The sequence below is a fragment of the Chrysemys picta genome, chromosome 8 (genome assembly GCF_011386835.1).
Source record: "Chrysemys picta bellii isolate R12L10 chromosome 8, ASM1138683v2, whole genome shotgun sequence".
NCBI classification, from domain to species: domain Eukaryota; kingdom Metazoa; phylum Chordata; order Testudines; family Emydidae; genus Chrysemys; species Chrysemys picta.
Window position 1 is genome coordinate 76,027,430 of NC_088798.1, and position 12,612 is coordinate 76,040,041.

General features: G+C 41.4%; 1 protein-coding gene across 9 annotated transcripts in view; it reads left to right on the forward strand.

Moving 5' to 3' along the window:
* SIL1 (SIL1 nucleotide exchange factor) overlaps positions 1 to 12,612 on the forward strand; it is a 234,465-nt gene that overhangs the window by 54,175 nt on the left and 167,678 nt on the right. For all 9 annotated transcript variants that reach the window (XM_005280793.5, XM_042850758.2, XM_065555881.1 and 6 more), the window contains 2 exons: positions 4,131 to 4,245; positions 9,863 to 9,998. In XM_005280793.5, the coding sequence (XP_005280850.2) occupies positions 4,131 to 4,245; positions 9,863 to 9,998 (251 nt within the window). The remainder of the gene's footprint in view (positions 1 to 4,130; positions 4,246 to 9,862; positions 9,999 to 12,612) is intronic.

The following is a 12,612-nucleotide window of genomic DNA, read 5'->3' on the forward strand; positions in this document are numbered from 1 at the left end:
AGTACCTACCGTTTGTAATAAATCTGTGGACCTTATTGCGCTAAGAATAAATTTTCAGGTCTGCACAGATACGTTTTCCTATAATTTTCCTGCTGGATTATATACCGCTTAACACATTAGGAACCTGATCCTGATTGATTGCCTCTGGGTGCTATGGTATAAAAACAACATGAATAATTTTCAAGTAGTTTATTTAAAACATGTATTGAAAATGTTTCAAATTTTGCATTGCAATATTGTTATTGATCTGGCATCTTAAGCAGTTCCTTATTTTAACAAAACGCATGTGCTTTACCTGTAAGTTAATCTTTTTACAGTATTCCTTTGGATTGCTTCCTTCTCCCCACCCCACCCCAAGTAAACATGTCTTTTTCAGATGCAAAGAGTGCTTTGTTTAGGAGGCGTCACTTCTATGTTTTCCTAAATGAGTTTAGCTTTGTTATGTTTGTCGGTCATATCATAAGTTCATAATAGTTAGATAGTAAAAACTTACTAGAATGTCGAATTTGTCTGTCTGGAATGATCGGCTAGAGACTCCCCATTAAGCTGAGACCATATTTGATTTTGATCATCGTAGCTACATTGAAACTAGTATCTCAAATTGACACATAGGTAACCTGTAACATTCTGGGTAGTAGCCATATTAGGCATTCATCTTTTAAAACCTTAAAAAAACAAACAAACAAAAAACCCAGTAAACCACCATATTGGGGCCCTCATCCTGTCAGAGGCTGAGTGCTCTCAAATCCCATTGAAGCCAATGCAAGTTGAGGGTACTTCAGCAGCTTGCATGAGGCAATCAGGATCCATGTCCAAATTTCACTAAAAGTTTGATCATTCTATAATGCAGCCTTGCAAAGTTCTACCTGACAAGAGGGTCTTGAGTGATGGGTGAGTAAATTATCATTAGTATTTTTGTTATGATCAGCCATCTTGGTAAAGGGCAGCGGAATAGATTTTATGCTTGGGCTGGTAAGCTTTCCTAACAATTTTGCAAGGCTGCTATAATCCCAGTATTACTTCCTTGATCTTTAGCTGAGAACAGGGTTAGGACTATTATACTTTCTGTCATTTCTGTTGGCTGCAACGTAGAGTAGAGGTGTCCGGTTGGTGGGTCTTGCTCACATGCTTAGAGTCTAGCTGATTGCCTTATTTGGGGTCAGGAAGAAATTTCCTCCGGGTCAGATTGGCAGAGACCCTGGGGGGGTTTTCTCCTTCCTCTGCAGCCATGGGGCATGGGTCACTTGCACTAAACTAGTGTAAATGGTGGATTCTCTGTAACTTGAAGTATTTAAATTATGATTTGAGGACTTCAGTAACTCAGCCAGAGGTTATGGGTCTATTACAGGAGTGGGTGGGTGAGGTTCTGTGGGCTGCAATGTGCAGGAGGTCAGATTAGATGATCAGGATGGTCCCTTCTGGCCTTTAAGCCTATGACAAGGGCACAAGAGAAGTCAGGGGTATGTGCTCCTATAGCATGGCTGATCAAAATTCAGATAATGTTTCTGATAGAGTTATTGGAGACACCTAATACACACTGCATATTTAGAGTTAAAACACAAAAGAATGGTGCATACCCAGCCGCAGTAAGAATTCATGAAATATGTTCCTGTTACTGAATTCCTTTGAATTGTGTCACCTAGGTCTCTACTGGCTGCACTCACTGAGCTGTGCAGCAGTTACTGATGCACAACTAGTAACATCAGTAAAATGTCTCTGCTAATAGAGAGCATAATGGAAGCACTGTTACTGTAGCCACCAATACAGATGAGGTTTTCAGAAGCTCTTGAACAGAACTTTTTTGTAGTGGAAACTCTCAGCTTGTAATGAGCCACACCACTGAAAATATTGCATGCTATGACATGAGCACTTGCTTCTTGGGAACAAAAGGATTTCTGGGTCTGGGTGTCTGTAGCCTCTTAAGCACCTAATTTTCTATGAGAAAAAGTAGAGGATAATTTAAAACAAAGGCCCTTTCTATGTTAGGGAAATTTATGCTGGTAATTACACCAGTGCAAATTTCCTTAATTTTGTATATTGTAAAACAAGTTTATTATTACAAATCATATCTGTTCAGAACCATATATAGAGCCACATCTTTCCATTTTCATCTGTTACAAGATATACGAAACAAAGCAAATTTAACAGCTAAAATGTTTTAAAAATGCAGCAAGCTTTATGAAGTCTCAAACAAAGCCATGTTTGTGGACTGGGGAAAAGTTTGTTTTGTTTTGCGTACTCACACTCTCTCTTTTTTTAGCCTTCTAAAATTTAGTCGGAAAATGTCTCGCTACATCTAAATGTTTCTGTCCTGTAACAAGTTGGCAAGATACGGATGCTTCTCTTTATGAACATATTCCCTTGCATTTAACATCTAACTCTTCCTGCTTAACATCTTCTGTAGGTTACAATTAAGTGTTTTGGGGCATGCAGCATTCCAGGCAGGCACAATCTTGTAGCCTTTAGAGAGCTGTATTGTGATTTGTCACCAGTCTTATCAGTACATTTGAGTCTTATTTTTAGTGAGCTGTAAGTTCTCTGTCACTGCTTTGGTGAACTTCTTACTACTTCTTATCAGATTTTCAGTTTTTGTTTTGGGGATAAATTAATTTTTCTATGTTGAGTTGTGTCTTCTGTTTTATAACAAAGCAAAATCTGTTTCCTGTATGGTGAACAGCAATTGCTGTAAGAATTGTAGATGGGGAAAAATTATATGTGGTTTTTGGTCAGCATTTGTATCTTTCAGCCCATTCCTCTGAGAAGCAGATGGCATTGACTGAAATCACACAACAGTGTCTCCCAAGAAATTGATGGAATTAGGCCACAATAGTGCTGTACTCTGTGTCCCAGATGAGAAACCAGTGGCATTGTTCATAGTATATCGCTAAGGTTAAGTTTTTTGTCAGGGATATTTTTAGTAAAAGTCACGGACAGGTCACGGGCAAAAAAGAAAAATTCATGGAAGCCGTGACCTGTCCGTGACTTTTACTAAAAATATCCGCGACAACTGAAGCAGGCAGCTGCACAGGGGCTTGGAGCTGCCTGCAGCAGCTGGGGCCTGCAGGGTACCCTGCTGCCCGCAGCTCCTGGAACCTGCAGCGGCCGGGAACTTGGGGGTTCCTCCATGGTGGCCAGGAGCTTGGTTCCCCCAGTGGCCAGGAGCTCGGGGGTTCCCCCGCCACCCCTGGTAGCTGGGAGTTCCAGGGGCCGCCAGAGGCAGCAGGGGTACCCCGCAGCTCCCTGTGCCCCTGGGTAGCGGGGGACACTGCAGCTACCAACCACTGCAGGCTGAAGTCACAGAGGTCGCTGGAAGTAACAGATTCTGTGACTTCCACAACCTCCGTGACTAAATCATAGCCTTATGTATCGCATATTAGTGGCCTAGTTCAGAAACTGAAGCATTGGCTACGGGAACAGCTTCTCGCACGCCACGCTGACTTACTACTGTTTTATTTATTATTATTCATGTTCAGGCTGGGTTATGGGTTTCAGCAGGAATCTGAACCTTCCCCATTTGAGTCGGCTGAACTGGCGCCAAAGGTTTTCAGTCTCTTGTTTGGAGACAGTGGTGATGACCAAGGAAAGCCTTGTTCCCATACCCTGCCTTGTGGTTGAAATGCCTCAGTCTTGAACTGCACTTGAGCTCCTCAGTCACTTCTTTGGAGTTGCCACAGGAAATAAAAAAGGACCAAATCTGCAGTGCTAATTCAGGCAAAACTCTTGTTGACTTCTGTGAAAGTTTTGCCAGAGTAAGGGCTGAAGGATTTTGCTTGCAGATTATATCATGATACTTCACAGAAAGGTGCATCTTCATTTGGAGGGATAGAATATTGGTCCCAGCTATGTTTTTGTTAACATGAGGTAATGTGAAAAAGCCCTGGGATGTGAAAAGGCCCAAAAACAGGCCCTAAATTTGCTACCAGAATTCTTCTTCAGGTCCAAGTCTGTGGAACTTGAAAACATGTCTCTCTTGCCAACAGAAATTGGTCCAATAAAAAATATTACCTCCCCCACCTTGTGTGTCTAATAAATATAATACTCAACTGTAGAATGTGGTATAGTAGATGTTGAAAACTGTGAAGAGTGTGTATTACATATTATATAATTGTTTTTGTTTCTTTGAATTCTAGACTGACTGCAATGTCTCATTGCATTGGACTCCTGTCCATTGCCTCTAAACTGAACTTGCTGGTTTTGCTTCTTTCTTCAGTGTGCTTCTGTTCATGCTTAAGTGACAGAATTCCAGTAAGTATCTTCTAATCTAAGAGTGAAAGATGGCTATAAAAGGTCATTTAAATCATTTGAATTACTTGGTACTGGTGGGGTGAGCATAGCCTTATTTATTTCTCCTGAAATTATGTATGGCAGTGCATCACCTCTCATCTTTGCAGCATTTTGCCTTTTTTTTTAAATGTTTTATGGTATAAAATTTCAGAAAAGTTTTAAGAAGTAAGCCTATCTGGATTGCCTGATGCTGAGCAATAAAGAAGACATGGAAAAGGAAACATGCGATTCAGGCAACGTTCACATTTTGTCACATGGACCTGGTTTTATTTAAGCAGCTGCAACTAAAACTTTAATTTCGTTAGGACAAAAACTAAAGCTAAATGTGTGGTCTAGTGGTGAGAGCAGGAGATGGAAGTCAAGAGTATTCTGTTCCCAGCTGTGTTTCTGATCACTGCGGGCAAGTCACTTATACCCATATTTTCAAAAGCGGCATATGACTTTGGGCCCTTTGGGTTTTTTTTGGGATGCCTAACTTGAGACACCTTGAGCCTGATTTTTCAGACTTCAGTTGAATGAATCAACAGAGGGTCCTGTGGCACCTTTGAGACTAACAGAAGTATTGGGAGCATAAGCTTTCGTGGGTAAGAACCTCACTTCTTCTTCTTGCATCTGAAGAAGTGAGGTTCTTACCCACAAAAGCTTATGCTTCCAATATTTCTGTTAGTCTCAAAGGTGCCACAGGACCCTCTGTTGCTTTTTACAGATTCAGACTAACACGGCTACCCCTCTGATAGTTGAATGAATGGGAGCTGTGTGTACTCAGCATCTATGTAAGGGTTCAAAGCTTACATAGCAACAACCGGAAAATAAGAGACCCAAATTTGGGGACATAACTTCAGTTTATATTTAAAAAAATGTATCTAGTTCTCTTGGTTGCAAAGGAAAGCTTGAATACGTGTCCCTGAGTATAACCAATGCAGTGTCACCTGCCAGCATTTGCAGACAGCATGACACACTAGCTCAGAGAGGTGCGAGCTGCCCCAGTCATCTTCATGGGCTCTGAAATACGCTTCTCTGGGACCCTTGGCAACACCAATCCAGCAGAGGACACTGAAGGTATGTCTACCCTGCACACTGAGCCTGTGTCTGTGTCACCCAGTGTATTGGACTCCATGTTTCCAAGCCCATGCTTGAATGTCTGCATGGCATTGTAAATCTGGGTTTACAATTGCTGGACCTGGGTGTCTCAGCTGTGTCAATACATCCATACTGAACTATGCAGTCCTTGTGACTCAAGTATGTGGTTTGATTTGTATCCACACTGCAAAATGACAGGGCTAGGACTCGGGTCACAGCGGGGCTCAGACTGTGACCCACCCCCCTACCAGGGCCCTGTGTGCTTGCTGACCTGAGTCAGAGCTCAGGCTTAGTGTGTAGGGTAGACATACCTTGAGATGGGAATGACCCTCATTACCATTACATTATCAGGGCTTTGCAAGGCTCCCACCATACAGAGTCCTTTGCTCAGTTAGGAAGGGCTCAGTCCCTTCCCTTTCTGTGACAGATCCCAGCCTGTCTGCAGCAGATAGTGGTGGCTTGAGGAGAGGCAAGGCCTCAGCCTGGCCACGGGAGTGGTAATGCGGGCCACCTGCCAGCCCAGAAGAGCTCATGTAGGTGGTCTCCGCTACTACTAGCCTTAAGGAAGGATGGGACACAGGGAACCCCATTTGGGGTGTGTCTAATCTCCTGGACTGGGAATAATCTCAATTTTAACTCCAATTTAACATTGTATCTGGTTTTAAGGAAATGTCCATCTTTGTTTGTAGAACCTGTTTTGGTTTCTACCTTTTGATTCTCTAAGTAAAACAAAATAGTTACCAATTAATGATGTACTTTATGTAAGTAGAAAATATAATGATAAACTTGTTTGTGCAATTGCAAATTTTCATTACCACAGCAAATGTTAATGGTATTTAGACTGTTAGTGAAAATGGGATAGTTATAAAGTGATCACAGGCCAAACAGCTGAAGCAACTGTTTAAATGAAGAAAGACACGTACTGTTACCCTTTACAGTACATTTAGATTTGCAGCACTCGTATTGAACAGAGACCATTCGTAAACATCAGCTGTCTCCATTATGTGTTTCAACAGACATAAAATTAAGAGGCATGTTGGTGAATGTATTATGGGACTGTGTATCATTAAATCCCTCTTGGATAATAATCTAACAACATAAATAAGCAAAGTAATAACGAGTGGCTCATTTATATTAGCTTTGTTGACTCTTGGCTCAGAAAATGTTAACACTCACTTTCATCAATAGAAGCTGACTACTTATGTTTGATTGTAACTAAGCTTTAACCATTTGTCATCATCTTAACAATTCTAATCCTCTCATCATGCACTAAGGAAAAGTAGGAATTAAGCTCTAGTTTCCCTGTATTTCTCAAATTTCTGTTCTTTTGACGTTTAAAATGAAAATGTTCTTTAACTTTTCTATCATTGTAATACACCTCTACCTCGATATAACGCTGTCCTCGGGTGCCAAAAAAATCTTACCGCGTTATAGGTGAAACTGCGTTATATCGAACTTCCTTTAATCCACCGGAGTGCGCAGCCCCTCCCCCCCAGAGCACTGCTTTACTGCGTTATATCCGAATTCATGTTATATCGAGGTAGAGGTGTATATTTTCACCATTGTTTTTAACTGCACATGTCTTGCTCAGAACTATAGACTGATATTTCCCACACTCAAACAGTTTTTTAGAAACTGTGTAACACATTTAAATGCAAACAATTCAAATTCTTCCATTAAATATGCATACACAATTTCTATTGAAGTTGGTGGTGGGTGAATGCAGAATTTGGTCCAGAATTTTCAGTTAGCCACTTAATTTTGTTTTGTTTTAAAAATATTTATTAGAAGAGTAACAACTATAAAATCTATTGTTTTGGGGAATGAGCCACACTGTTTGAGAGGGATTAGGAAGAAACTTCCTTTACAGGCAGGTTATTTCAAATTGTCCACTGATAGATTTTTGTACCTTCCTATGAAGTGGCCACAGACACAGGTTACTAGATTAGATGTAGCACTGGTCTGGTCCATTATGACAATTCCTATGAAATCTGAGATGAAAAGACCTATTGGGTCACATCTGATTCACTGTCTCATCTCCTCCCAGTTCAAGATCATTACTTACAGCATACCCTTAATTATTTTTTGTCCAGTGCAGTTTTAAATGCCTGAAGTAATGGGGCTTCCACTACTTTCCTTGGGAGACTGTTCCACACACTAATAGATCTCATTGATTGGAAACTTTTCCTGTTTGTCATCCATTAGTCTGGGTATCACACACTTCAGATATCTGTAGATAGTGATCCAATCATCACCTTATTGTTTAATCAAGATATAACTACTTAGCTCTTAATATAATGTAAATGCTACAAATAAAAGCCAGCTTAAAAAAAGGTGCAAAAGGGATGAGAGGTTCTAAAACTGAGACTGTCTCTGCATCGTTACAAAATAGCCATTCCTTTCAGTGTAATTCATTTTTGTTACGGAATGGTCCTTCCCTCTGAATATCCCAAAGAATATAAATACACGTGCACAGCTGTGCGCAAACTCTCCAGCCCTATGTTAAAATAAGAATAAGGTTGCAAAGTCAAGCACTCAAAAGTTAGGAAATGCCAGACTTAAGGTTGTCAGTGCCTTAACTCTGGCATTTCCTATTTTGTAAGGAGTAGACAGCCATAATTCTGACACTGCCTAACTTCTGACTGCTTGATTTTGCAACCTTAATAAAAGGTTCTTTTAAGTTTGTGTGTGTGATTTCGTAGGTTTTTTGAAAAAGCAAAATGAAAAAACAAATTCCATCATGCAGCATCACATATTGAAACCTACATGGTTCATCAGCAGGATTGGAACCTTTAGATCCACTGCACAGAACTGTGCTGCTTGTGATTACAATGATGAGTAGCTGTCATCTTATGTGGATGAAGACAAAAGGAGGATTTTGCCAGTTGGTTTCACAGATATTTGGTGACAGCAGAGGAAAATTTGGACTCGGGAATCTTCAGTTCCATTCCATGCTCTGAAAGGGAGTGTGTTCTAGTGGGCATAGACTCTTCTGTCAGTTCCCTCCAAACTTGACTCCTTCTGCCCTGTCCCATTCCTGTCTCTTCCCCACCCCAGGTCCTCACCCAAGTCCCATTCTCCTCAGCTAGCCAGTCTAACCCTAATCTGAGCCTCCAGTCCTCAGGCTTCTCATTCCAGTCCCAATCTCCTTATTTCCGCAAATCCTAATCTCTCCCCTCTAGAATCCCTGTCCCAGCCCCAGTCATCCTCTACCCCAGTCTTAGGCTAGGTCTACGCTACCCGCCTGAATCGGCGGGTAGAAATCGATCTCTCAGGGATCGAATTATCGCGTCTCGTCGGGACACGACAATCGATCCCCAAATCGACGCTCTTACTCCACCAGCGGAGGTGGGAGTAAGCACCGTCGATGGGGAGCCGCAGAGGTTGATTTTTGCCGCCGTCCTCACAGCGGGGTAAGTTGGCTCCGATAGGTCAAATTCAGCTACGCTATTCGCGTAGCTGAATTTGCGTATCTTAAATCGACACCCGCCGTAGTGAAGACCTGCCCTCAGTTCTCTTCCCCATCCAGTCCCAGTCTCTGCTCCCTGGCTCACAGTCCCACTCTCCTTCTCCTCCCTGACTGCTTGACTAAATCTACTCCCTCCCCTCCCTGGTCCGGTTCTTTTCTGATCTGCATTCAAATCAGGCAGCTCCCTTCACCGCACTCTTTGGGCCCAGTGGCGGGGGGCAGGGTGGGGGCATTGGGAGCATTGGAAAGACAGATCCTTGTGTGTAGGAGCCCAGAGTTGCAATTGCAGGGCAAGTCCTGCTCAGCACCAGGGTGGAGAATGCTCAGTGTAGATGGAATAGCCAGGGAATCTAACAAGTTTCTACTGAGCATATGTAAACCGTGATTTTATTTTTTCCTCCAAAGGATTATAACTTGGCCAAATATGGGTGGATTTTCAAAGGGACAGTCAAAGGCACATTCTTGACTCAAACGGCTCCCCTTTGCCAAATGTCAAATCCGTGCTCCAAAGCATGGGGGCCCTAGAAACTTCTCGAAGAGGTTGCCAGAATTTTTTAACATGGGCAAAACAACATATTTTCCCCTATCCTTGGTCTTGGAAATGGCCATACAGTTTTGGCTGAAATTTTCCAAAAAACATTCAGTCTGAGGCAGAAACACAGCATGGAAACTTTCAGCTGAACAGTTAGTTTGGCAAAGTTATAAGCTACTGAAAACAGCGTCTTTATGATGGGAAGTGTGTCACAACCTTCCTAATAGGCAGTGCTACCAGCCTGGGCTATAATATAGATCTGGCTCTGTTAACTCTCGCTTGAAGCTTGCAACCTGCACTAGAATAGGAAATAAGATGCACTGCTTTGTTCAACATAAATGTCATAACAGTTATGCTGGTTTAATCTTTAATAATATATATTTTTAATCCATGTAGAAAGAATCTCAGGTGTCAAAAAACCTGAGGAATGTATTCTTCACGGACACTACATAACCCAGGTGCAATTACTAATGAGCTGTATCTTGTATATCCAACAGGAGTTTGCCCTAACAAAAACAGAAGAAAGTGACTTAAAAGAAGAGACTGGCAAAGAATCAGTAGCAGAGGATGATCTTGATCCTGAAGACTTAGAAGTGTTTTACCCAACACATCAGTGGCAAATAGTCCGTCCAGGTAACACATTGATGGTGAATTATTGTGTCTCTTTGAAACTACGTCTGACATCACTGACAGAAACGTCATAGAAACTAAAAATAACCATCAAATCCAACTGCATTTTTTGGTGTTTAAACAAAGAGGTGTCTGGTGTGGGAAGAACAGCTTTCTGCCTCAGTGAAAGGAAACAAGACTACCACCAAATCTGGTGTTGTGTGGTCATTGTCAGTCTCAAGAACTTCTGCTAGTGCACCTCCAGGACTTTACAACTAACTGAGCTTTCTGTCAGTCAAATGGTAGATGATGTGCCTCCATTACTAGCTCAGAAGCACTTTCTTTTTCTCTGTCTATCAAAAGACAGATTTTATATGTTTGTGGGCACATGCTGTTCTGGTCTGCTGTGGTCTCCTGGGTTGATTAAATATCGCTCGATGGCAAACTTGCTATTAAGAGTAGTAAGTGTAATATTGTGCAGTTTTTAAAACAGGAAAGCTTTCTAATCCTTAGCTGTTTCAAGTCTAGTTTTATTCCTTTAAATCTAAAAGTTACATATTTCTCAAAAGTGTGCTTCTTAATTCTGGCTTAATGTGTGTGTGACTTTAATATCAAACTTTTAAAAGATTACCCCAGTATTTAGTTTGGCTCTTCTGGGTTGCTGGTATTGTCCCAGAACGTAAGATTCTTGGCCATTGCACAGAGGCACCAGCAGAATCTGCAGCTGCCCAAAGACTTGTGGGACATAGCTAGCAAACCTGCAATAGTCAGTGGACTCCAACAGAGAATAAAAATATAAATGAATCTATTTTTGTGCTGGATGCCCTTCATAGCCTGGCTATAATCTCTGTGACTGTGGTTAGAACTGTGTTTCTGCCCCACAGTTCATCTTTGAAAGTATGTTATATTTCAGACTTCTTAAATGCTTTTTATGATAAAGAAAATGAAAGATGGACTACCTCATGTAAAGATTCTCATGCTTATTATTTCAGGAATCTAATCTCCCCTTGTTTCATATGCTGTTAATGTTAAGGATGGCTATGCATATCCACCAAGTGGAGACTAGAGTCAAAGTAGGGATGGCCAAAATATGCGACACTGAGGACTTCGTTGTTAGCTTCCCAAGAGCCTGAGGCTCCCACCAGTTTGTATATACATGTATTTGAAAGTATGCAGCATAAATGCCTGCAGGCATAATATTTGATTTGTGCTCCTATATTCCATGATAGAACAGGTGGCTGATTGAGTTCACAAGCAATAACACAAGAACTAGGGGTCACCAAATGAAATTAATAGGCAGCAGGTTTAAAACAAAAGGAAGTATTTTTTCACACAACCTGCAGAACTCCTTGCCAGAGGATGTTGTGAAAGCCAAGTCTATAACAGGGTTAAAAAAAGAACTAGATAAGTTAATGGAGGATTGGTCCATCAATGGCTATTAGCCAGGATGGGCAAGGATGGTGTCCTTAGCCTCTGTTTCCCAGAAGCTGGGAATGGACGACAGGAAATGGATCACTTAATGATTACCTGTTCTGCTCATTCCCTCTAGGGCACCTGGCATTGGCCACTGTCGGAAGACAGGATACTGGACTAGATGGACCTTTGGTCTGACCCAGTACGGCCGTTCTTATGTTCTTAATAGAAAATTGCTGTTGATCAGCTTCATCCTCGTCATGCTGTTACAGGGGAAAGAAGGTGTCTGTTAGGTCATGTTTGCCAGCTGGACAGTACTTAGAGATCCCCTCTATAGTATGATGAGCACCTCTGCATAAAATTGTCATGTTGTGGTATGTGGTGAGGAATCCAGTTCTGAAATCTTCATTCCTTTCACAAGTGCAGAACAATCCAAAGTGAGAGCAATTACTTTCCATGATCTCCCTAGGATAAATTTCACTGCATTGGGTCATGAAAAGGACCAACACAACACAGTATAAGTGCATTTGTACTCGTTGTTATAGACACATGTTTTCAAATGACTTCAAGAAAAATGTGAGCACTGGGGCAGACTTCAGGAAAGGAAACTTAATCCAAATTCCTTTTGCAGTTCTTGGAGATATTTTTATGTGAACTTTTCTCCCTCCCAGATCAGTGCCTCCTCTGCTTGATTCTGCAGTGGAGTTATAACCTGATGTTTGCCACTGGGTATGGATTGACTGAGATGACACACATCCAGCATTTTGACTTCACTACAAGATCTCATATTATAGGCACAGAAGGTGTGTTTTGAAGGGGACAGGCCCTCAGTTAACACATACACATTTTGGTTTATTGGCGGAAATAGCAAGTCTCCCACTGTGATCTTGGATTTATTTAACCGCTCTGTGCCTCAGTTTCCCCACATGTACATTGGGAAAATGCTTTCCCACCTCACAAGGGTGTAGTAAATATTAATTAATTTTATAGGGTTTTTAATTTTAAGAGCTGCATCAGTACTCAATATTATTGTCAAAAGAATAGTTATAGGATCCATTTGTCTTTCAGATGCTCTTGAGGTTTCAGCCTGCTATAGCTGAACAATTTTCCCATATGTAAATCTTTCTATAACATAAATGTCTTCAAAAAGCCCTTAAACGTCACAAAGGTGTGTGTGTGTGTGTGTATATATATTCAGTTTTTGCACCATTATGTATGGAAGTCT